Source organism: Gadus macrocephalus, chromosome 3, assembly GCF_031168955.1.
Source record: "Gadus macrocephalus chromosome 3, ASM3116895v1".
NCBI lineage: Eukaryota > Metazoa > Chordata > Actinopteri > Gadiformes > Gadidae > Gadus > Gadus macrocephalus.
Genome location: NC_082384.1, coordinates 17,979,689 through 18,002,842, shown reverse-complemented (window position 1 = coordinate 18,002,842; position 23,154 = coordinate 17,979,689). Strand labels below are relative to the sequence as shown.

Here is a 23,154-nt window from a genome sequence, read left to right as displayed (position 1 = left end):
AAGAAAGATCGATCAAAATAGGATTTTCTTATATGTTACCTTGCATTGAGGTATATTTTTTTGTAAGTTTATCAATAGATTGAGTATTTGTGTCATCATATTTTCTTTTATCAGATTTAATATCATGCAATACATTGGATATTTTGGAGACTCTCCCACACAATCTTCACAAAACTTTACATATCCTTATCCCCACCACGCCATTTTTTTAGTCAGGGAGGCTGTCGTCATGACAACACTCTGCATTATGCAGAAGGCCATGAAAGACCCTTTTCAAATTTAAGAAAAAGAAAAGAAAAAAAACAAGATATTTGCATTCGGATTCCATTACTGATTTCTACACTGCTGCATACAAAAAGAAGAGTGTGTGAATTGTCCAGCCTGTCAATGGGTTGGGTTCGCGCCTTTTCTTCTTCTTACATCTTGAAGACTCATTACTAGGCCTACCTAAGAAATTGTGTTTTTTATAGTTTGTCTCTTGCAGAAAATACTTTGTATGCTATCCACATTCAGCATACTCGGGTACATAAATGCATGCGTTCTCAAACGAGAAATTCTTCGAAATCCTCTTCAACACAACCTCAATTTCACTTTTATCATAAAGACCAACCTGATCATCATCAAAACACTCAACTTAAAACTAGCATTAATTATTACCAGACCTTGGTGTCTTCTTAAATTTAGGACACAAAATATCCTAATAACATGTTACCTTATGTAGGTATACTGCGCATATTGTACACTTAAAAGAGATAGGATTCAAACAACATGGCACTCATTTGTAAACATTCTTACTTTATAGAATGAGAGGCAAGTGGAGAGGCTGCACTGTGAGGGGGAGCAGTGTTCCAGCTCCCCACATACAGCAGGGCCCCTCCTACACTGCTGCCTGCACCTGCCTCTGCTATAGTGCAGTAGACTGAGCATGGCGGGATTACTCACTGCTGGTTCATATCGTGTTGCCTGGCCCGTATCTTTATATTGGCTAAACACTGTTTATTAAGTTTGTCAGTAAGTATCAGTTTCAACTTTTGTTCAAATACACCATGTAGATTGAAACGTTGATCACGCAATGCTATTGATGGATCAAGTGCTTTAGGAAAGTAGAGCTGTATTATCTTTGAAAATATAGACCAGCGGACTGACGGACACACTGTGTTCTCTAGAGGTCTGCTCAAAACGCAAAACATTTACAGCTAAATAAAAAAAGAGATGCAAAAAAATTATATATCCACATACTCACCTCATGATTGCTGCTGTGTTTTCCCTCGCTATTATCTCAGTGTTTGCTACGGTCTGTTTACACTGTTGACTTGGGCACTGGACTCTTATGACCTGCGGGAAAATATGTCAACATTCATTTCACTAAAAAGCAAAAGAGTAAAAGCAAACATTTAGAAATCAGAGTGGCAACATTTATGGTCCAAATGCATAATGGTCAAGTTATGAACATTTATAACATTGCTTTATAACACACTGATTAAGCACACACACACACACACACACACACACACACACACACACACACACACACACACACACACACATAGACACACACGCCCACAGGCATCCAAACATGCACACACACACACACGCACGCACGCACGCACACACACACACACGCACGCACGCACGCACGCACGCCCGCCCGCACGCACAAACACACACACACACACACACACACACACACACACACACACACACACACACACACACACACACACACACACACACACACACACACACACACACACACACACACACCCACCACACACACATGTGCAGACTATAGAAGATCAGAATGCATACAAAATGACGGAATCTAAGGGGAAAATGTACAGAGTCTAGACTGTACAATGTTGTATAAGTGTCCTTATATGACCTAATAAACATGTAGTGTTGCTATACATCATTCATTCTCTATTCAATAATCAGTCCAAGAGATCCTGGTGTGCCATGAGATGGCCCATGATCGGACTTACTTTGCCCCATACTGTTGTCTGGGAGACCCCTCTCCTGCTACTGTCCTGTGGTTCTTATGAGACTCAATTTATAGCCGTGCATCCATCTTCAAGGACCTGGTCAACGCGCAAACAAAGACAAGAGCCACCGTCCTGGGTTTCTTTTCACTGGTTACATTCCATTGGCTGATGTTTTTCATTGGTAGTAGTTCCTGGTGTGGAACTGCTGAGTGAAAGAGCTGTCAGAGGAGGGAAAGTGGGGACTACTGGTGTGACCAGGTGGCCTCCTGAGCTGGTGGATAAGGAGGGATTGTGAAGCTCCTAATCCCAGCACATGATGGGCTCATGCGTCGACTTTAATGCCGTGCGAAACGTGCCATCACTAGTGCTGACACTGCACGCGATAGAGGTTGCTACCACATGTAGTGACTGCAACTTCACCTTTAAAATAGCATTACATCGCATTAGCTCAGCAGCGTAGGCCCAGACACCCTTAATAGGACAGGGTCAAAGACACACACACACACACATACACACACACACATACACACACAAACCCCATTGGACATTGCACGTTGGATCTGTCATTATGGCAGGTCTATTAATCCCCCAAAACATATATATATATATATATATATTGTGTATCTCTAGAATTATAGGAATATTCGTCCACCATAGCATAATAAGTTTTGTGTTATTTACTTTACTTATATCTTTATGCATGTTGCATAGTAAACCAATCGTGGATGTGTTAGGTTGTTTAATGGGGTAGTACTGGTAGACAGTAAAATACGTTTCACAATATGCAGGTATTTTGTGTATGTACACCTTCACTGCCTTCTAGTGGTCGATTATCAAATTAAATACTACTATGAATACCAGAACTATCGTTAAATGTTCTACATATAGGCCTACCCCGACAAACACTTCTAATTATACAGTATAGTTAATACAAATGTTCTAATAGGTGAACATAATTACTAGCTTTCTATGCTATAATTAATACAAGTCAGATTGACAGGATAAAAGCAAAAGCTGACCTGTTAGCTGGAGGGAGCCACCAGGAGGCGGTAGAGTCTCAGATAATATGGGCCTCGTGTTATTATTGTAGGCGGGCTTGGACCAAGAGTGAGTGCAGTAAGATCGAGACACATTGGGAAGAATATAGCCTAGGACATGAGCTTTACACAGCAATCTCGATTTTTATTGTTGATTCCTTTGATTATCATAATATAAACTGTGATGACTATCAGTTACATTATGTTATGCAGCTCCTTGGTGAATAGTGATCATGCAAGATCATGTCCAACAGGTAGGCTATATAGACCATAGTAAACCATTCTAACATAAAATATTTGTCAGTTCTGCACTGGTTAATAAAATAATGTCCACCTGACAAAGTTTAGATTATGCTGCAAATAGTCACGGGTTTACTATTCAAAACAACTAAAGCGACGGATGACACTTTCTGTTCTAATGGTAGCATCTATAACGACTACAATTCAGTTTATTGTGACATACGACAGTGACTATTGTCTTGTGGTTAAGGCCAGGGCTTGTATTGACTCTAGTTTGAGAGGGCCGCTCGTCTGCCGTTTTAGTCGACGTGATTTCGTGTTTCCATGCAACCTCTCTGAGGCCTTTAGTGATCCAACCGCCTCCCCTTGATCCAAGTCGCTATGGTAACCTGCGTGTAACAAGGCAGCAGCATAAGGGTGAGTAGGCATTCAGTTTGACCACTTGCCGGCCGTCAGATGCAATGTAAAGCCCATTGTACTGGGCCACCACCAAGTTAACAGCATGAGCCACGACAAGGCATGAACAATTTGGTAAACTTATATGGTTAAAAGGTACAGACTAAATTGCTAAAGGAGAAATAGCATATTGTCAGGCGTATGCCTTCCAGTCCAAATCCCTGAAAACGTAAGTATGAGTGTGAAACACTTCTGAGAGGGCATGTAGGCCTATAGATAGGCCTAATAATAATGTTTTTCTTAAAATCAATTTAAAATAAGGTAGACATAATAAATATATATATGCCTATATTTCAACATAATTTTATTTTAATTTAAACAAATTAGAAAATGCGATGCATGTAAGCAAATTATGTGACTCAATTCAGACAGTAGAACAATAACTCAAGGAACGTGGTCAATTAGAGATTGTAAAGTTGCTTTTAATGGTAACTATAAACATAGACACTAGTGCATCAACTAACTAATTGATCATGGATGATTTGCTTCCCTCTAGCTGCTCCTTCTCCATCTGTAAAGCTTATTCCTGTGTGTTCATGTGTATGACAAACCGTTCCTTGTGTGCAGTGCAAAATACATGTTGATTAGGCATGCTCTTTATTGTGTACCTTATTTCAGACTAAACCAGAGATGGAACATGTACAGGGAAATCCTTCTCTTTTTTAGTGCTCACTTTATACATTGTTGTATACATTGTATGCCGTGGATACAACCATAATCCGAAAAAATATTTAATCTTTACATTATTTACAAAAATATCTATTGGTGTCTTTTAATTATATATATATATATGGTGAAAAGTGTGGAAGATGACCTTCTTAGTCCTATCTACAATCACCTTCCATTTCTGCTAGTGATTAAAGGGCTACATCTAGCTTAAGGCAATGCTGTGTGTGTGTGTGTGTGTGTGTGTGTGTGTGTGTGTGTGTGTGTGTGTGTGTGTGTGTGTGTGTGTGTGTGTGTGTGTGTGTGTGTGTGTGTGTGTGTGTGTGTGTGTGTCATCTTTGAGACTATAGGTGCAACGATCGTCTCTATTTAAAAAAGTTAAACTAAGGCAGACAGCTACACTGAGCATTACTAAGTGACATTCACCATTGAACAATCCTAGCAAATTGAAGTCAGTATAAATACGATGATCTTGGTGACATGTTTCAGTGTTTTCGTTAAAACGTGAGGCATTGCAAATGCTCTTAGCATCTGTGTTGAGCTAAACTATTGAGAAAAGAATGTTTCTTATGTGCATTTCTACTCCATGACAGTATGGAGGGGTCTAGAACAGAAAAACACAGTACAGTATAAAAGGCCTCTGCTGGACTAATCTGATTGGAGGAGCTCAGGGTTGTGTATGCCAAGGCCATGTTTCTTTAATTCCAGGCCTATTTTTCTGAGGTATCAAGCAATAATTAACTAACAAAACGTTAAAACGTCCACGAGAAAAGAGAAAAGGACAGCAGCAAGGCAAGGTTATCACAAGGCTTAAAACCTTCAATTAAAGACACTGAAACTCTTAAATTGTCGAAGCTAATTAGCAGCATTACAGTGTTAGGCTGCACCTACATATACATCGTCAACCGTCATCATAAACAGTAGTATAGTATCCGTAGTAGCACACTGCTAAGCAGGCAACAAAGGCTCTTTTGCAAAAGTGGAATTTTGCCATTTGTCAGTTTAGTTTCACTCGCAATATATAATTTGAAAATATAACAAGGAATACGATGAAAAAATAAATCCTCTCTGTGAATAAATGTCTCTTGTAACAGTACTTTGCATCTTGCTCTTCACTCAACCTCATTCATCAAGTTAATACAAAGATGGCCGATGGAACCTACGTCGATGAGGTATGGATATTTTTAACCAGATTCCAGGCGTCTTTAATTATATATAAGGAAAGATTAAAAGTCTAAAGCGCCATTGGTGAACCAGACCCAAATTGAGTTTGCATCTCTCAGGAAAAATTGCTTTTTTTTTGTCTTTGTCTTTCTGTTTCTCGAGTTACATTTCAACAGACCATAGCTTTACTTCCAGGTTGGCTTAGACCCTCTGGGGGTCGCTACCACCTCTCTGGATTGGGTGCTCTTGTCAGAAAAGCTGTTGGCCTTGCGGACCTCTTCCCGGAGTGTAGGTGGCGGAGGCGTACCGCTTCGATATGCGCTTCGACTGGTGGCCCTCACGCTCTGCACTCTCCGCACAGTGGCCCCCTGGGTTGGCTCGTCCCCTGGGGAAGCAGCATGCCTGCTGACCGCAGCGTTCTGCACAGGAGAGGGCATCCTGGTCGGTATTGCCGAGGCCGTTCGACCCAGGAGTGACGGGCTCCGCGAAGGGGTGGACGGGACGGACGTGGGTACTAGCTCCTTAATCTTTCTGGATGTGGAAGCTACGGTATTACGAGCAAAGCGAGGAACCCCCGAGGCGGTTTTGGGACCGAGGGCCTGTGAGCTGCTGGCCTCGGACGAGGCCCCGACCTGGGCTTGAGCCAGGGCCTCGGCCGCGGCCTGGGCCTGGGCGAGGGCCCTCATGGTGGAGCGACACATCTTCTCCTCTGGCGGAGCCTTGGGGATGTTCCTCAGGGGTTTGGCGCTGGGCTTGTGGAGAGAGGACTTCTTCGGGGTGTTATCCCGGGCCCATCTGGACAGGGTGCCGGCCAAGCTGGTTCCCCTCTGGGCCTTGGCCTCGTCGGGAGGCACGCTAGAGTGTCGCGGGGTCCGGGTGGTCTTCTCACTCCTCCCTCTGGCCGGGGTGCTCTGGTCACGGAGCGGACGCCGGGGCTCACTGCCGTCCTGGACTGACGGCCTCTCTGCTCGCTTGTTGCTCACCGACCTGTTGTGCCTGGTTAGGGGAACCACTTTACGCATGCCCTGGTTCTCACTGTTGGTCAGCGTCCTAACACCGAGACATCCGAGGCCCTTGACTGCTTTGGTAACCTTGCTCTTTGCCTGCGGTAGTTTTGTGGTGCCGGTTACAGATGCTACCTTCCCTGGTTTTTTCCCCTCTGCCGTGTCACAGCTGTCTGTGTCCCAGTCTTCTGTGGTAGCTGATGGCGTGACGGAGGACGCGTCGGTGGATTTTCGTGCCGAGAGCTCGTTGGTCGAGGTGGAGGCCGACTTCTCATTGGGAGAGAATGTGTTTTGCTTGATCTCCTGGCCGTTTTTCTTGATTGGAGTTTTTAGGTCCAACCCTTCCCTCAATATCGGCAAGCTGTCTATCTCGGAATAATCCAATGCAACAGAGCAGTCGGCTTCGGTGCAGTCCAGAATGTTAAACATCGGCTTCTTATTGGACACAGAGGAGTCTAGTGGGAGGGGCGTATCGCAGGTGGTTGATGAAAGGCTGCTGTTGTCCTCTTCTTCGATGTCCTTGTGAAGCCAATCTCCAGACTGAGTTATCCCCGCTTTACCCAATTCCTTGGGATCTGTGTCGCTTTCTAAAATGTTTCTAAGTGGAGTGATGTCCAAAACAAGGTTTATCGGAGAGGACCCTCTCTGCCCCTCCTCGTAAGTCCCAAAATCCCCCTGTTGGACAAAGTGTGTGTGATTGCTGTTGTTGTTCGGGCTAGCTAAGTCAAAGGTTTGAGGTCCTTGGACTAGCGTGTGTTTTTCAACACTTATGTTCATATGCCCTGTAATTGTTGGGTTGGGGAGTTGCGCTGGGCTTCGGAACGTGTAACAGGAGCTGGGCAGAGCACTGCCCTCGGACACAGAGCGGTAATTATTGTTGTTGCAATAGGGGTCCTCATTAGCATTAAACCCTGGGGAAGAGAACCTGGCCAGGGGACTAATGGGCTCTGTTTCTGGACTCGGTGACAGCGCCGTGGGCTGTCTGTCCCGCCCCAGCTCGGGGCTGCTGTCCAGGTCGGAGAGGATCCAGGGAGCGGTCCTCCGCTGATGGGTGCGGCCCGCCCGAGGTAGGCTGTTGAACCTGGAGAAGTCGGTGGGAGCCCCGGGCTCGCCGAACAGCTCCAGGTACCCATGGAGCTCGCGGTCGGCTGCGGAGTTGACGGTGTGGCGGTGGCGACGGGCGCTGGCCGAGCGCGACATGGGGCTGCCCGGACTCTGGGATCGCTGCTGGAAGAAGCCCAGCAGGCCTTCCTTGGTGAGCATCTCCACGTCATTCTCGCTGGAGCTTCGACCGATGCCCCCCGCGCTCTGGTCGGCGCCAGTCCAGGCGTAGCGCTTCTCCTCCAGCTCCCTCAGCCGCCGATGCCTGGCCTCCTCCTTCAGTTCCCGGTCCTGGTTGTCCTGAGAGGGAGGGGAAGAGAGAGGAGATAGAAAACAAAAGAGAGGAATATAGAGGAAACAAGTGATATAAATGACTACAGCTAAATTAATACAAATTTGGTTTAAAGCTTGATCTTCTGAAACGTACTCTGTTGAAAACCTACCTTGACGGCTTTCTTGAACTTAATACAGAAATCTTGAAAGATGCGGAAGCCTTCATCCAGCTTAAAGGTTTCCTTGTCCTCGCAGAAGAAGTCGATCAAGGCGTTCCCTTCCTTGCGCAGATCTAGCCGGCGTCTTTTCAGGTCCTGAAGGGTCTTTCCCGAACTCTGAAACCCCAGGAATATTTCGGTTACCTAACGTTGCTACACCTCATTGAAACATAAGTCCTCCTTCATCATATTCATCATATTAAGAACAGCATAATGTGTGCAGAAAATGGTTGAAAGTAGATGTACACTCATCGCTGCCTCACCTGGAGGAAAGGCTCCAGCTGCAGATGGAGCTCCTGGTCCTCCTGCACCTTCTCCTCCAGGGTCTTGGTCCGGACGTACAGGGAGGTGAACTCCGACTCAATGCTCTCCACTGAGATTCTGCCACAGTCAAACATCCACAACAACCTCGCCGTCAACATTCAGCATTGTGTTGTGAAGGTGAACTGTGCCTGGTGTTTGTTATTCTCGTGTGTGGGTCCTATGTTGTGTTGCCCTGCGGCCGGTGCAGTGAACCGATAGGATAACCGATGCAGGTCACGAGACAACAACAGGCTACTGAGGTGACATACTGTACTGCTGCACCAGAATACCGTACATGAGAGAGAGGAGAGCGGCGGCGTGTACAACCCCCCCCCCCCCCCCCCCCCCCCCCCTCACCCACCCCAGGGATAAAAACTAATCTAGGCTCTTGTTCAGGAGATGTATTATGCTATGCCGACACAAAAGCTGGAGGCTCACGGCACACATAGGCAGAGCGTCCTTGAACAATTTCTTAGGAGAGAATCGCAAGTTATGGCATCGTGGAAATATACAGCATTGCCGCCTTTTTGTTATTGTATGGGAATTTTACTGCATGTGAAAGATACGGTACCAAAAACAAAATGGTCGACCTGTAAAAACAAGATACACATTTTGGAAAAATACTATAATTCGAAAGAAATGCAAGGACACAATGCAAATTGAGGATCTAAGTGATGGTATACCTAGCAGCACTTTGGACATCTTGAAGTTTTTCTGGAAACTTGAGCAGCATCTCGTCTTTCTTCTTTGCCTCCTGAATAGGCAGAGTATACATTTTCAATACACACAGATGTATAGGAACCCAGGCAGACAGATATACAAACAGGTGGATAGAAATGCAGGCATACAGAGAGACAAGTAGCCGACGATTCAAACATGCACTTCTTGCAGGTTGTTTCGAAAATAGTTTTGGTGTCAGTACATCAGTATATATCGGGACAAACCCCATTGTGAAAATCCCCAAAAATCGAGTGACTTTTTATGAGAAGTGTGAATGACTGACACATTCATTAATCTATGCATATACATAAATATCAACATCTGTAACTGTTGGTGGAAAACATTGGTTACCAGAGCAACAAAGTGCAGCAGGTTCATCCCGGGCTTGTTGGCCTTAGTGTCAGCCAGTGAGAGGAGAGACGAGAGCTTGAATCCCACAGCGTTTCCAGCGTATCCACCCTGGAGACCACCGGGAGGAGAACGTGAGCAACACAGCACAGAAAACCGTTGGCATGAGTACGTATGTTGAAAAATAACAGGGGGGGGAAAGTGCACTGATGTGAAGGCTAGACTAATAGAAAGGAAGGGAGAATGTATGGTGAAGTGTTAACATTACTGTCACGGTATCTAAGACTTACAGCGTTCATGATGTTCCCAGCCTGGAGCACTAAGTGCAGGATTGCATGGAGCTCTTCGCAGTTCATTAGCTCTACAGCACAGGATCAATACAAACAAACACCACACAGTTACACACTGTTTAACGACCATTGGCTGTCCGCTATCCATCTTACTACCATGGCTTTCAGAAAGCTATCAGTCGTTTTTTAAAGTCATGTCAAGAATCAGGAAAAGGGAAGTTACTACCGAAGATTAACACAACGATATGAATGTATGCAAAAATCCACTATCAAATCCACTATCACTAGAGAATAGATTCACTGTTCTACGTATCATTCTATCATCATGCTCTGAGCCATCATCAGCCTTTTATATTTATTTAACCAACATCAGCTAATTAAAGAACAATGTTTAAAACCACAACACAGCTTTATATCACTGGACCGAGTTCGTAGTGAGGATCCAAAAATATCTAAGTCTTTCAATACCTATAATTTTCTGAAGGGGGCTACATACAACTGGTAAGTGAACCTTTTTTTCACCACATATTGGGCTGTTAAGTTTGTTCACACTTTATATGATCAAAACCACCTTTATTTTAGGCACATACAAAACATCATGCTCTAAAACCGAACAGATCTATCTTTTATGCATTCTTAACACCTGCAGAGTATTTTGCTGTCTCACCTCAGGTAAGGTGTAGCGACGGTTTTCCACTGATGATGGCTCATATATCTAGGTCAGGCCTGCATGTGTGTGTGTGTGTGTGTGTGTGTGTGTCAGTTTGTGTGCACGTGCTTGTGCATGTGCGTCCAGCAGAAGCTTGCCATTACCTTTAGTGGCCACACGAATGACATCGATCTCACGGCTCATCACAGCACAGGAAGCAGAGAACTCTGCACAGAGCACCATCGCCTCGATCCGAACCTCGAACCTTTCAGAAGGAAAGCAGTAATATATGATAACAGTGTTTGAACTGTGCAGATCGATACACCTCTGAAATCTCTCTGTGATTATTCGACAGACATCGATGCACAACCTGTGAAAAACAATCTGGTCCGAAATGCTTTTTTGAAATTCTATCTGAAAAGGGAGACGAGAGCCATGACATCATCACGTCCTCTCTGCCAGGTGGTGCAGAGGAAACGGATTAGGTCAGAAGGGAGGGGAGGATAGGTAGTGAAAGAGTAGTATCACTATAAAGCCGTCCTTTGTGAGAGCAGGAAACATGATTGCACTAAATGTTCTGAACTGCATTACTGTGGTTTATTTTTTTATGGCTCGTTTGCATGTTCTGGGAAAACCCATCACTGAATAAATTTCAATTAATGAAGACAACATTAACGCAGTTGGCGTTTCCAGGCGATGTGGTCATGAGTCGAGACCGACATTGCCGCCTTGTGCTTGTGCTATCCTTGTTTGCGTATTCTACAGTACTGTACTATAGGGGTATACTATAGTACACCTAAGGCCATGGGGGACATCCTTACCGTGGTACCTGGATCAACAGGAACATAAAGGAATCAACAAGTGTCAGCTTGCTTGGGTCCCCCTTAAAGGACTGGAGCTTCTTGATCTATGGAAGGAAACAAAAAGGAGATCAGAGGCTGTAGAAAAATGTGTGCAATTATTGCTAAGTATGTGTACATACAAACATACGTATCACATAGGCACATGCACACACACTCGTGCACACACCTCCTCTGCATCAGGCAGCAGCTTGAGAAGGTCTTTTAGTAGCTCTGCTCCATAGATCTGGCCTTCTCCCTGTCGTATGTCTTCCACGATGGAATGGTTGGACCTAGAGAACATAGTGGAGGTAAAGTTGAGTTCCTAAACACATTTAGCTATAATGTAGCTCGGCGCTATCATCTTATACCAATGTGGTTACATTGATTAGTGTTGGCATCGAAACACATTTAGGTACAGTTTAGTTGCGGGTTATATGTAGGTCTCATTAAACCCTGAGTCCCATTAGAACCCCAGGGTGATGAGAAAGACAACACTGTATACTCTAGGTCTATAGGGCTTGCACATCAGAATGCATCATGTGATTGTGTGTTGGGGATACTCCGCCATATTGAGAGGATTTAAAAGAGTTGTAGTTCTATAATATCCAAAATGAACGTTAATATACCGCAACCTGGGATTTTCAAAATGTAAATCTCGCAATGATTGTGGCAGTTTCAAGCACAGTGAGCAACAATTTTGCAGTTTCAATCACAATGCTTGTCCATAATGACAAATAGTCGAACAATTTATTACTTGGCAATTACCAAAACATTCACATCATAATAACTAACACTCTGACCCTCCTTTGCTTCCACGATGGAGGCTGTTATTGCGATTTGAAGTCGAGATGAACACAAATCCTTTATTAATCGATTAGCTAGCAACACAGTTTAGTAACACTTAAACTACTTTACACACACCACAAGTACAAAATAATAAAGGTTTAGTTCTAATGTAAACACTTTGAACTGAATGACAGCAGAGGTGATGACTAGTATACTGGCAGTCCTCTCATACATACATTCGCGAAGGAGTCAAATGGCATGGAAATGTTGCACAGAGCAATGCAAAACAAGCAGCCATGCAAATATGAGTGATTGTGCTGCAGTGAGAAACTTAGCACATCGAGCTAGCCACTCTGTGCTACGCATGGAACACAATGGAGAGCTTGGTTCTGCAACCCAGAGTAAGAGTGTTTTTGTCTGCTAAGTATGTAGACCGTTTCCCTGGCCAGTCCTTTGAGATTAATGAGCTCTATCAAGCCTATTCCGAAGTCTCAAAAATGTTGACCCCAATCCCCAAATAGTTTGATTATTTTTAAGGAACCACACAGACAACACTATTTCCTAGTTAATAAGGGACATCAAAGAAACTGGCCAGTCAACGTAGCTTTTTATTCTCAATGTTAGACAGTTTGTTGTGGCCAAATGTAACATTCAGTGGGTGTTGAATCTTTGTTTCAACCCAATGCATAAATAAGTTTGTGCCTCGGTCTCTCTGAGACCCATAAGTCAGATTCTTTCTGTAACTATAACTACTGTACTGAATGGTGTTCTCATTCAACCCGCTCACTACGGCACATCTGCTTGGCCATGTACTGAATACAAGGAGGGAGTGTGAGGTGGAACCTTCTTATCTAGGATTGATTAAATCCGAATTATTATTATTATTACTATGTTCAAAACTGCAGACCTCATTATTTAGGCCTCAAAGTTTTGGTTGTTCTGAACTTTGGGCCCCTCTTCTTAAAACCTAATCCAGTTATACAAGCGCATTAGGTGTCACACGGGGCAGTTCACTATTTCCCCACATTGATCAATGGAACAGACTCACACTCCGCTGGCTTTGTGTAAGCCAGTCACGTACAGAGCACTTACTTCTTAAACTGCTTCAGAAAAATTCCGACATTCATTCCTCTTTTGGCGTCCAGGATGTTGATCTGTAAAAATAAAACAAAATAAAGATTTAGAATGTCTATCAACGTTATATTATTCTATGCAGTAACACAGGATAGTGTTGGGGGTAATGTGGTCGGCACCATGCTGAAAAAGTTCTAGATTTGATCTTAAGCAAGATACCTGAAAATGTCAACTTCATGCATAAACCTTGGTTAAATGTTTTGCCTACAAGCCTTTTGTGTGTAACGATGTACATTTAAAACCCCAAACTCAATTGACGTAGCCTTTAATCTCAATGGGTCACCCCCCCAACAGAAAATGAAACTCTACCTGGGCTTTCACCTAGGCTATAGCATCCATTCAAACAATGGCAATTGTTGGCTTGCGTTGTCTTCCTATTAATGGTGAGGGGACATTAAGTTCCCCAACAGAATTCCTGGCAGATTAATTATAGCATTTAAACACAGCTGACTGAAACTCCAGTGCGAGATGGTGTGTGTGTGTGTGTGTGTGTGTGTGTGTGTGTGTGTGTGTGTGTGTGTGTGTGTGTGTGTGTGTGTGTGTGTGTGTGTGTGTGTGTGTGTGTGTGTGTGTGTGTGTGTGTGTGTGTGTTTTAAGTGTGGATGTGTTGAGTGTGGATGTGCATGAGCGCATGGTGTGTGAGGCGATAAAAGAAGTGATGGCAAATCTGATATATTGTTAGCCTTATATGTCAAGTGGTAAGCAGTGAATAACATGCAATTATTCTGCACTAGGAATATGAACCACTTCTAACATGGCTCTCAATGAAACTTAACTTTTAACTTTGACGTGTAATAAATGAACCATATTCATTTCATAACAATAGCAGCCGAACGTGTGTGTGTGTGTGCGTGTGCATTTGACACCCTCATAGCGTGGCTTTTGTAACCGCTGAATATTCCCTAAAGGCTTGTTAAGCGTTTGACGATCTATAAACCTGACTCACGACCTGACTCACGAAGGTTGAGGTTAGTCTGAACCTGATTTAAGTCCCTCTTCTCTCTCTCTCTTGTGGGTATTGCCTTACACTTCATGCAGGTTGCTGCAAGCAAGCTTTTGTGTTTATTGTGTATGCAGACATTTTCAATGCGATAAAAGAAACGGGTCATTCAGCACCTTATATTTGTTACCTGGTATGCCCCAGCAGGAGGGAAAAACAAAAAGCTCCTCAAAATGTTCAGGTGCAAGTATGAATGATGTCATCTTGTATTCTTTCATTATATCCTCACATTACTCTCTAACACTCTGGGATTGTTGTAATTTAAATGTAGTTTAAATTATGCTTCAAGACCTATATTTACCTCCTAATAGACAATGGTCTTTTATGGGTCACGTTTCAGGGATGGCTTGGTTGTGGAAAGCATTAAGAACCAGCTAAACTAATTATAATATATATATCTATACATATATATCTATGTGGGCATCCTTAAACAAAGCAAAATTAAAATATTGTTCCATTTAAATCCTAAAGACCCACTGTATTCAAAACTCGAAATTCTCTAAATATCACGTAAAACATTTTCGATTTTGGAACCCTTTATAACATTCCTTGTTATCTATCTATTGAGTGTCGATTTTATAATGTAGAAGTTTGTTGCTTAGCCCTGAGCTTTGTGGTGAATATAATGGCTCTCTATGGACAACACAACAGCCAACCACTGCGCCCTATTGTATCGACTCTCATCGAGCTCTGCAGGAGGACAACAAAAGATTCACACCATCCTTATCCTCACCCTCATCATCCTCCTAGCCATCTTACGGACACCACCCCCACACCAGCCTCAGCCTCCAGCTGAACCCCCTCACCTCGTCCTTGCTGCTCTCCTTGAAGGAGCGGGTCCGTCCGACCCCCGCCTGCTGTTCCGAGGCTGGCGTCTTGTCCCGCCGGTGGGCCACGCCGCCCCCGCCCCCGCCCTCTTCGCGCTGTCCGAACAGCTCCTCCACGGAGCTCACGTCGATCTGGTACTGCTGCTGGCGCACGGCCATGGTCCAGATGTTGGGCTTGCCCCGCACCTTCTCCTCCGGGATCGTCTTCCAGAAGAAGCTCCGCACGCGACGCTTCTTCCGCACCCCGCCGTGGCCGCCGATGTCGGGCGGAGGTGGCGGTAGTGGGGGTGGTGGTGGTGGTGGCGGCGGCGGCGGAGGAGGGGGCGGGGCCGGTGCATGAGGCGCTCCCAGGGGCGGGGGCTCTTGGGATTGGTCGCGAGGCGAGGGGGACTGGGGGTAGGTCTGGGCCAAGGAGGAGACGGAGGACAGGGAGGCCAGGCCGGAGGAGCTGGAGGTGGAGGCGTCGTCGTCGGCGGTGCAGCTGAGGCTCTCGCTGCTGCTACCGCCGCCGCCGCCGCCGACTCCGCCCGCTGCGTCGTCGCCCGCGGACGGGAGACTCATGGCACGCATCACACAGCTCTCGCCTGGAGGGCGAACGCGCCGTCCGGGACGGAAACCGGCCGCCGCAGGAGGCCTGCGGAAACTCAAGGCCGCGCGGCGACGCTGTCTCGTTCCAAAAAGCTCAACCAATCAGCTCTCTCTTCATTTATCTCTTTATCCCCTTATTCTGCGAAGCACGTCCAGACAGAAGTGTCATATCACCAAAGAGATGTTTTTAGTGACGGCAGGGGTCAACGCCACCCCCACCCCTCCCCCCACTCCTGCCCAACCCCACCCCTCCACCCCTTCTCCTCCCTTGTTAGAAGACGGCAGGTGCCCCTTCATCTAGTTTACAGCGAGTGGAGCGTCGCCTTTGATGGTGTCCATCTCTATCACCGAGCTGGTCATCCATGGCGCTGCGGCGCCGTGCCTTTGAAGGAGCCCTCCTGGGGACGGGGGCAGGCAGGGGGGGGGAGCGCAGCGGTAATGGCCATGGAGCTGTGGGAGAGAACACACGGAGCAACACAGGTCCGGATTACACGGAGGTAGTCAAGCATGTCGCGCTGCGCAATCTGAAATTAGGGGACATTAAGGCGAGCAGCAGATGAAAAAGGAGGCCCTCCCGTTCAAAGGCGGGGCGGCGTTAAGGGGGAAATGAGAAAATCCTATTGTTTGTTTTCAGCGTCTTTGAAGTCACGCTCTGGGGTATAAAATGGTCAGTGACACTTAATAATGCCACTGCATCGCAGGTCCGATGAAGAGAATTGGTTTTAAAACAGTTTGGTGTCGTTGTCATCGGTGTCCATGATGTATTCAGGCCGCGGTCCTTTAAAATGTTCGCGAATTGAATTCTTACTGATGAAAAAACACCAATTAACCTATTAATAGCTGGCCTGGCCTTATCATGGGATTCTTATTTCAAAATATCAAAGAGCCAATGGATGTTTTGCTATTTCCTATTTGCTACGTTTTTTTCAATCTGGAAAATAATTGATAGGCGCCCTACAGACTACACACCAAGGTGACGAGAACAACAAAAACCATCCAGTAGGAATCTGCCTCTTTGCATAAAGGCGCTCCATGAACGACTAGTTCCCTAAAAGCCACAAAAGTTGAAAGCGTGGGTTGAAATGACGATTTTTTTCCATTCAGGTAAAGACCCAAATCTAGGCTATTCAACAAAAAAAAATTGTTACGTGAGCTTACGGCTTAGCCCTACAACTTAGCATGGGTCTTAGTGGAGGACATTAGCTGGAACTTTAGTCTACCCGATACCCATGGGTCTGCTTTACTAATTAATACTGCCGACGTCAGGGCCAGCTTCATGTTGCCGCCATGGCCAAAAACACACTCATCTTGTCCCGTCCCCAGCAGCGCACTGCATCATCTCTCATGTCTAATTCATATGGACGTGTGGGGTGGGACAGACTGACCCCACTCTGACTCACCTCCACCGGGCACCGGCCGACAGAGCTGTGACACCACGAATGAAGGGCACTATAGGCGAAAGGAAAAAGAGTAGTTTGCTTTTGTGTGTGTGTGGGAGGGTTGTTTGTTTGTTGGGGGGGAGGGGGGGGAGCAGGAGGTGTGTGGTCCGTTACTTTGGTCATTATCGATACCACTGCCTATGTGTGTGGTCGTCTGTTATTTGAAAGGTGATTTTATAAGATATAGGATTTTCTCATCATACTGAATCACTCACTGATTTACCAACCAACCAAGTAACGATCAACTAACTCATTTACTAGTTTGCAAAAACCTATCGATACACTTTGTTTTCCATTGTAATGGTGTTTCAAATCAAATTGCTGGGACCACACTACAACTATGAGCTGTGGCATAAAGTGATACGGGCGGGGAGAAGAGTGGAGGAGAGAACAACCCGGAGCACAGTGTAACTCTATGAGGAAGCGCCCGAGGGGAGAGAGGGCCGGCCAACAGGGAAACCAATTCAACCCAAAGTCCCGGGATGTCCACCTGTCAACCCTGAACGGACACAGATAGATTATCAGGGGGTCTCACTCCAATAGACCACCTGCTTCCGACCCCCAGGCATTAACCTGCGCTCATCAGTCCTCCTTTGTGACAAGGACTGCCACACCCAAAAGGATCATGCCCAGTAAGTGTCAGAGTGCCATGTATTGAAAAGGTTAAGGGTTGCCATGTTGGGGAAATGGCCTTGTAAAAAAAACCAAAGTTCAGTAAAAAGGGTGGGAAGGGAAATAAATACATCTAAGGGGGGGGGCGGACAACAACAGCTTTGACCAAAACTGAATATTGAATGTTGCTCGTTTTGACTCTTAAACACTTAGATACATTTATTTGTATATATTTGTTTTATAAATGATGGCTAGCAACAGATGCCAAAAAAAATCCAAAACAAATTGCATAACACATTTACCCACATCTAACATGCTTATGTCTCTTCCTGTTTGGGCTGTAATCCCCTGTCACTAACTTCCAGTTCAATTTCCTGAGCGCTGGTTAACCCCCATAGAGCGCAGGTCTTTCCCTCACGCTGCTAGGGCAAAGAACCTGTGTTCACAAGGGATTTAGCCATTCCTCATCAACCCTCATTTCCACGGAAACCCTTGTTAGCGAGGGCTAAAGTTGTTAAATAGCACTACGGTAGGGCCACAGTGGCAATCAGCTGCTGTCATCAGTGATGATGGATTATTTCTTGCCAAATACTTGAAGAAATGTGTTACATAATTGACTATACTTTAATATGCTGTGGCATAAAACCATCACTACAACTATAAGTATATAATAAGGCTCCTCAATGAGTCAGATCCTCCGATCACCTATAGGTTTCTATAGACTAAAAAGCAATCAAGCTTGCTACACACATAAATCTTTGCTTAGATGAGCCGATCCATAGTCTGTATAACTTTACCTAAGCCAACAAGGGAAGCTGTAAACCTTCAACCGTTTGAATGATACAGCTACAGCTAGTTCTTTTGTAAAAGTAAAAGAGATCTTTTCTGAAGAACTCACTGGCAACCATTGTACATTCAACCATTTAACAAACAGAGGATATTGACTTTGACAACTGCACTGTTAGCACAGTTATAACTCTGTTTTGTTGAATGAATCACAGATTTGTTTTATAACCAAGAATCTGCAATTTGTCCAAAACAAAAACGGAACTTTAGGCTGTTAGAAATAGGTGGCACAGGTGGCACTTTTCCATCTCCCTTTATAAGAAAGTTCCAAAATTAAACAAACTAAGTACCAATCACCAGTACCAGCAAGCCGAGATCTCACAAACTATTCCATGATTTGGATGAATGAGCCTGCATGAAGGATTAACATCAGCAAAATAACTCAACGGTTTCACAATTCTGCTTTCAACACATGAACACGGTGTGTTTTTGCTTCAGAGAAGAAGAATGGGCATTGGGACATTACAGTGCACTGTACAATAAAAAGCCCAACCCTTCAGTTTAGACTGTATTGGATCTTTTCAATCTCTGGTTGTCTCCTAATGACCACGTATGTATCTCTGTTTACTGAAGCGTTTAGCGGTGCATGGCTGTAATCATATACCAAACATTTGTTTTAGAAAACATTGGATTTGTAAGAGGCACAGCATACATATATAATTATCTCTGGATATCACGAATGCCAGGCATAAGGCTAGGATCTGCAGTACAACATTATGATTATAAGATCTACGGTGTCGTGTTTGATAAAAATACCAATCAAGAGGAGAAAGTGGGCAATTACGCCCTTTGATTTTGTCTCTATGATTGATTGTAGTGATTGATGAGACCTCCGTTTAAAAAACCTCCAATTTGTGGGTCACTGGTAACCCTTCTAAGGACACTGGCTAGAGGTCACAGCGATGACTCATGTCTCACAGCCAGGTTGTAGGCCCTAATAGATGCTCTACCACCAGGACCTCTAACTTGGTGAAATATATATATATAATACACCTAGAAGGAAAGATTTGTGTGCCTCACACAGCAGCATACAATTGAGTGTTATGCTGCTGTGGTTTCCTTTGGGGTGCAATTATTTCATGAAACACTTGAGAATATAATAAACAAGAGAAGGGAAGATAAATCTCAGTTTTGAGCAGTGCAAGCTCAGACCTTTCGTCGTTTTTTCTATTTCAGAAATACAGTGTAACAGAAGAAATAAAGAATGACTTTAATAGCTACCATAATGAATGGGCAGCCGCATATATTGCAGCAGTGTGTGTGCGTTTTCAGTAGTCTGCTTCTCCACATAGTTGTAAATGATCCATGCCCTGTGAACTGGTTGTTTTTCTAATGCTTTTAACCAAGAGATTGACAAAAGAGTTAATTCATTCTCACTTGTCGGCTCAGCCAAGAGTTGATTTGAGCGGATCAATTGACTACATCAACAAGACACCTCAGCCACACAGATAGACGCAATGACATGAATGCAAATTAAATAGATCTAATTTAATCAATCAACAAAACTATGCATCCATCCTCCTAACTCTATTTATTTCATACCCATTCAAATTATATATACCTTCCTCAGGAAGAAAACGGTTACTTGTTTTGCTATAAATCTTCTACAGAAAGTAAGGATTTAGGAGTCAAAAAGCAACAAATAGCGAAAGACTCATTATTTTAGATACTAAATCTACGTTGAAATGTGTCAGACAGTTTAATTTATAGTGTCATGAAGCCCCTGAAATCAAACAAGCATCAGCTGGTCTTGCAGAGATGGGAGCCTGAGAGAGAGGGTGTAAGAGGGGATTCAGCCACAGCCCAACAAAGCCTAGAATACTTTCCAGGTTTGTTCTATTGTTCAGGCGTTCTCCATGTCTAGCCTGCAGCAGAAAATGGGTTCTATTAAACATCTGGCAAAGGAACCCAACCATGGGTTTTGGTTTGAGGCAATTCGATCCATAAACTGCCGAAAGCATCTTCTATTTTTTAGGGAGCTTGGTTTTAAATTTTGAAGTAGGCTTATGCATTGCTACTTTTACCAAGTTTGGTCATTAAATAATTTAGTACATATGAAAGCTTACAGATTATAGAACATGTACGCCAAATGGTGAACGGCTGTGCAGTATATGCAACAGAATCAAACACAGATTGAGGCAGGTGTTACGGGTTGCTATGAGACAACAGGTGGGAGACAAAGAGCGAATACAAACATGTTTTCATGGCAGTGGGGAGGGGACGACTAGGCCCAGGAGCATAGACAAATACAAACGGCAGTGAAAGTATAGCAGTTGTTACCTATGAACCACCGATCTTCGCAGCATCAGCCATCGCATACAGTCTTCCAATGCCCAGGTCTCTCACCCAAAGACTATAGATCCTAATCGACAACTTCCACTAAAAAACGATTCATAGGATTAGAAACCAAAGAAGATGATGCTGTTACTGAGTCCTAGTAGTAGTAGTAGTAGTAATAGTAGCAGCAGTAGTAAACAAAACTGAGACTGTCACAGACCGAGTTGACAACTATACGACACAGTGTCCCTCCTTGCTCCCACACCAATAAATCAAGTGTCCCAACTGTGCTCCTCGCAGTGCTGACGTCAGAGCAGTGAGTTTTCCATGTTGGTCCCGGCCACCACAGCAACCAGGGGGCTAGAAGCATCCCTCCCCCCTGACCTGACCCTTGGAGATACTTTTTTCTAGCCCTCGGGGTATTGTTCCCACCACACTTGAATGGGTCTCCCTCTAATTCATCTCAGCATGTGGAATGGCTCACAAAGGCCCGGAGAGCCAGGGTTTGGCTTTAGAACAAAACTAACTACCTAGACACTGTTACAAAGCCATACATGTAAAACCAGGGGGCTGGCGGGGGTCTTCGGACTGGACCACTACTAACACTTTGGTGTCATGCTGAAACCAAAGTTGTAGTGGACACAAAAATGTATATCAATATTATTGTACTTCTATCATCACTAGTGACGATGGTGATGGCTATAATAGTGATACTATTAATATTGACAAGGGTAATAATAAGGTAATTGAGTAAAATAGTGTTAGTACTGTAACCTAACATGACTTGTCTGCTGCCACCTGCTCATCAAATTGTCAACAGTGCATTGACCAAAATGTCTTAAGTTTATCGTTTATATATATATATATATATATATATATATATATATATATATAATTAATATATATATATATATATATATATAAAAACAATTTATCATATTTATGCAATGTTGCACTATTAGGCTACTGCATTGCAGGCTATTGCCGGACACAAGAAAACGGAGCTACACGGTGATATTGTACCAGATAACAAACGATGCAAATGAAGATCAACCCCATCCCCAAACTTGCATTCTGATAACTTTACAGCATAGTCGTTGTTCACCGTGCAATCGCAATCGCATAAACCACGTCTGTACAAATCCCTGCATGACTTACCAGAGGATGAAGAGGAGTTTTCATGGAACGTATGCTAATCCAGCATTGGGTTAAGGGTTTTAAACTAGCAATTAAAAAAAAGAGTCAGAGGCGAAAACACCTGCTGTTGTCAAGACGTTAGATGGTTAGAGAGCCGTTAGGAGTCGATGCGATCCCGTCCTTCGTCCCCGCGTTGAACACTGAAGGGCGGCCAGGGAAGACAGCAGCAGCAGCAGCAGCCAAGCAGGCTGGCTTCTGCACTCGCTCGTACTTGATTGGGCCAGGTGGAGCAGACAGGCCCAGCCCACCCCTTCCCCGCACACACCCTTTACAGTGGCCGGCGATGACCGCTGGTGCAATGCCTCCTGCTGCCAGAGCAGAAGAATTTGAGAGGGAAATAAATAGATGCACCCTCTTACCTTACCTGTATGGGGAATGACATTCTTCAGTCAATTTCGTTTTTGTCACTCGATGACAAGAATAGTCATGCAATAGTCAATGCCCTATCAGCAAGTCATCAGGTGGTAGGCCAAAAGGTCCAGTCTAGATATGTAGATCACCAGAGGTAGATGAGGAGGCGAGGCTCTTATAAATATCGGTCTGATAGAGCTTTGCCATAGCTACGATGTAGAGTTTGGACAAGTTCCAATGTCTCCTTTCTGAGGGCATTTTTAAAGGTGGTGTGGTGTGTAGGCTATCATTTCTCTTTGTTAAATGGGCCTTTACTCAGACAATCGTGTTGCTATAGATGCCAAGCCATTAAACAAAGTAAACACAAAAGCATTCACGGAGGCCCTAATTGGGCGGTGATCTCTTGTCATGTTTGATTAAAGTGAACAACGGGAAAACAGTGGTTTGACGGAGCAGCATAACCTTATTCAGAAAAAGATTACGCAATGGCATATTTTTATAAATATAAATAAATATAGCCTATATATATTTTATATATTATTTTGGTATGACACATTGTTTGAGTCTTTAATTTTAAACATAAGGTGGAAGGTGTATTTTAAGAATTGATTTAGCAAGCCCTTTCCATCATTCTGTAGTGTTGTGTAAATAAAGATTGCTTAAATGCCATCGATTCATGAAATCATTTGTTTTCCTAAATCATCGTTTCTAAATATATCCATAGAAAAAAATATATCGTCTAATCATCCAACCTCTTTCAAATGAAACGTTTGTTTGTTTCTATGTGAACAAAATGCAAATATT

General features: G+C 44.1%; 1 protein-coding gene across 2 annotated transcripts; it reads right to left on the bottom strand.

The window, feature by feature from the left end:
- Nucleotides 1-4,116: 4,116 nt before the first annotated feature.
- Nucleotides 4,117-22,208, bottom strand: fhdc1 (FH2 domain containing 1). Of its 2 annotated transcripts, XM_060047746.1 has the most exons (13): nt 21,961-22,208; nt 20,806-20,904; nt 15,020-16,078; nt 13,172-13,233; nt 11,481-11,583; nt 11,273-11,358; nt 10,616-10,716; nt 9,803-9,873; nt 9,516-9,623; nt 9,128-9,198; nt 8,405-8,522; nt 8,094-8,258; nt 4,117-7,950 (listed from the first exon to the last, which is right to left on the bottom strand). In XM_060047746.1, the coding sequence occupies exons 3-13, from the start codon at nt 15,608-15,610 to the stop codon at nt 5,731-5,733; spliced, it is 3,696 nt and encodes a 1,231-aa protein (XP_059903729.1). In that variant the 5' UTR covers nt 15,611-16,078; nt 20,806-20,904; nt 21,961-22,208; the 3' UTR covers nt 4,117-5,730. The 2 variants fall into 2 exon arrangements, with proteins under 2 accessions (XP_059903729.1, XP_059903728.1); XM_060047745.1 differs by lacking the exon at nt 20,806-20,904.
- Between the last annotated feature and the right edge of the window lie 946 nt (nt 22,209-23,154).

What these genes read in the sequence shown, in the direction of transcription:
- fhdc1 (XM_060047746.1), bottom strand. Translation starts at nt 15,610, where the DNA reads ATGCGTGCCATGAGTCTCCCGTCCGCGGGCGACGACGCAGCGGGCGGA. An exon ending in CATTCGTGTGGCCACTAAAG is followed by an intron (nt 9,874 to 10,615) that starts GTAATGGCAAGC and finishes CCTGTGCTGTAG; the next exon opens with AGCTAATGAACTGCGAAGAG. An exon ending in TGCTGCACTTTGTTGCTCTG is followed by an intron (nt 9,199 to 9,515) that starts GTAACCAATGTT and finishes CTGCCTATTCAG; the next exon opens with GAGGCAAAGAAGAAAGACGA.